At 54.6% G+C, this 676-nt stretch overlaps 1 protein-coding gene across 1 annotated transcript in view; it reads right to left on the reverse strand.

The window, feature by feature from the left end:
• Window positions 1-676, reverse strand: part of LOC119590620 (flocculation protein FLO11-like) — a gene marked incomplete at its 5' end in the record, with an annotated part of 30,565 nt that overhangs the window by 6,721 nt on the left and 23,168 nt on the right. The window contains 1 exon segment of the mRNA XM_037939298.1: window positions 1-528. Within this exon segment, the coding sequence (XP_037795226.1) occupies window positions 1-528 (528 nt within the window).

A 676-nucleotide genomic window follows, 5' to 3' on the forward strand; every position in this document is an offset into this window, starting at 1 on the left:
AACTCCTCCTAAGGTATAGGGGCTATTTGTGCTACTCATGGGTGCTGCTGAATGTGCAGGAGGTTTTGGAGGAGTAGGAGGAGGCATGGAAGACCGAAATCCTGAATGTGTATTGACGAGGGTGGGATGAGTGGGAATGAGCGAGTCTTCCCACACTGCACTCTCACCACTACTAGCAGACAAGGACCCAATGCTTTTGCACCGCCTTGGAGCAGCGGAGGAGCCACAGGATGACCCAACTCCACTGCTACTGCTGCTGCTGTGAGCTGGAGAAGCAGGGGGAGAAACCTGCTGTTGTTGAGGATGGAAGCTGCTACGGGAGGATAGTGAGGTTGTATTTTTGCGAGGTGGTGGAGGGGGTGGTGGGGACTTGATTAACACCCGCGTTGTGTGGCGCCCACTGGCGATGGACGATGTTGGACTGGGGGGCGGCTGTTGGTGAGGGGGAAGGGCCTGTCCCGAGCAGGTGATCACAAGGGGGGCCAACGGGGCGCTCTGAGTACGCTCTACCCCACGTCGCTTCTCCTCCTGGTATGGGGTGGGTCACCGAAGCCAATGTGAATGAGGGTGCAGACAGTAACAAATAAGAGCAACAGGCCCTTGGGTCCCACACTTCAACATGTGTAATATATCATCTGATTTTCATTTGAGGATATGATAAGTCTTCACTTTGGGA

Source organism: Penaeus monodon, chromosome 27 (genome assembly GCF_015228065.2).
Source record: "Penaeus monodon isolate SGIC_2016 chromosome 27, NSTDA_Pmon_1, whole genome shotgun sequence".
In the NCBI taxonomy this organism is placed as follows: Eukaryota; Metazoa; Arthropoda; class Malacostraca; order Decapoda; family Penaeidae; genus Penaeus; species Penaeus monodon.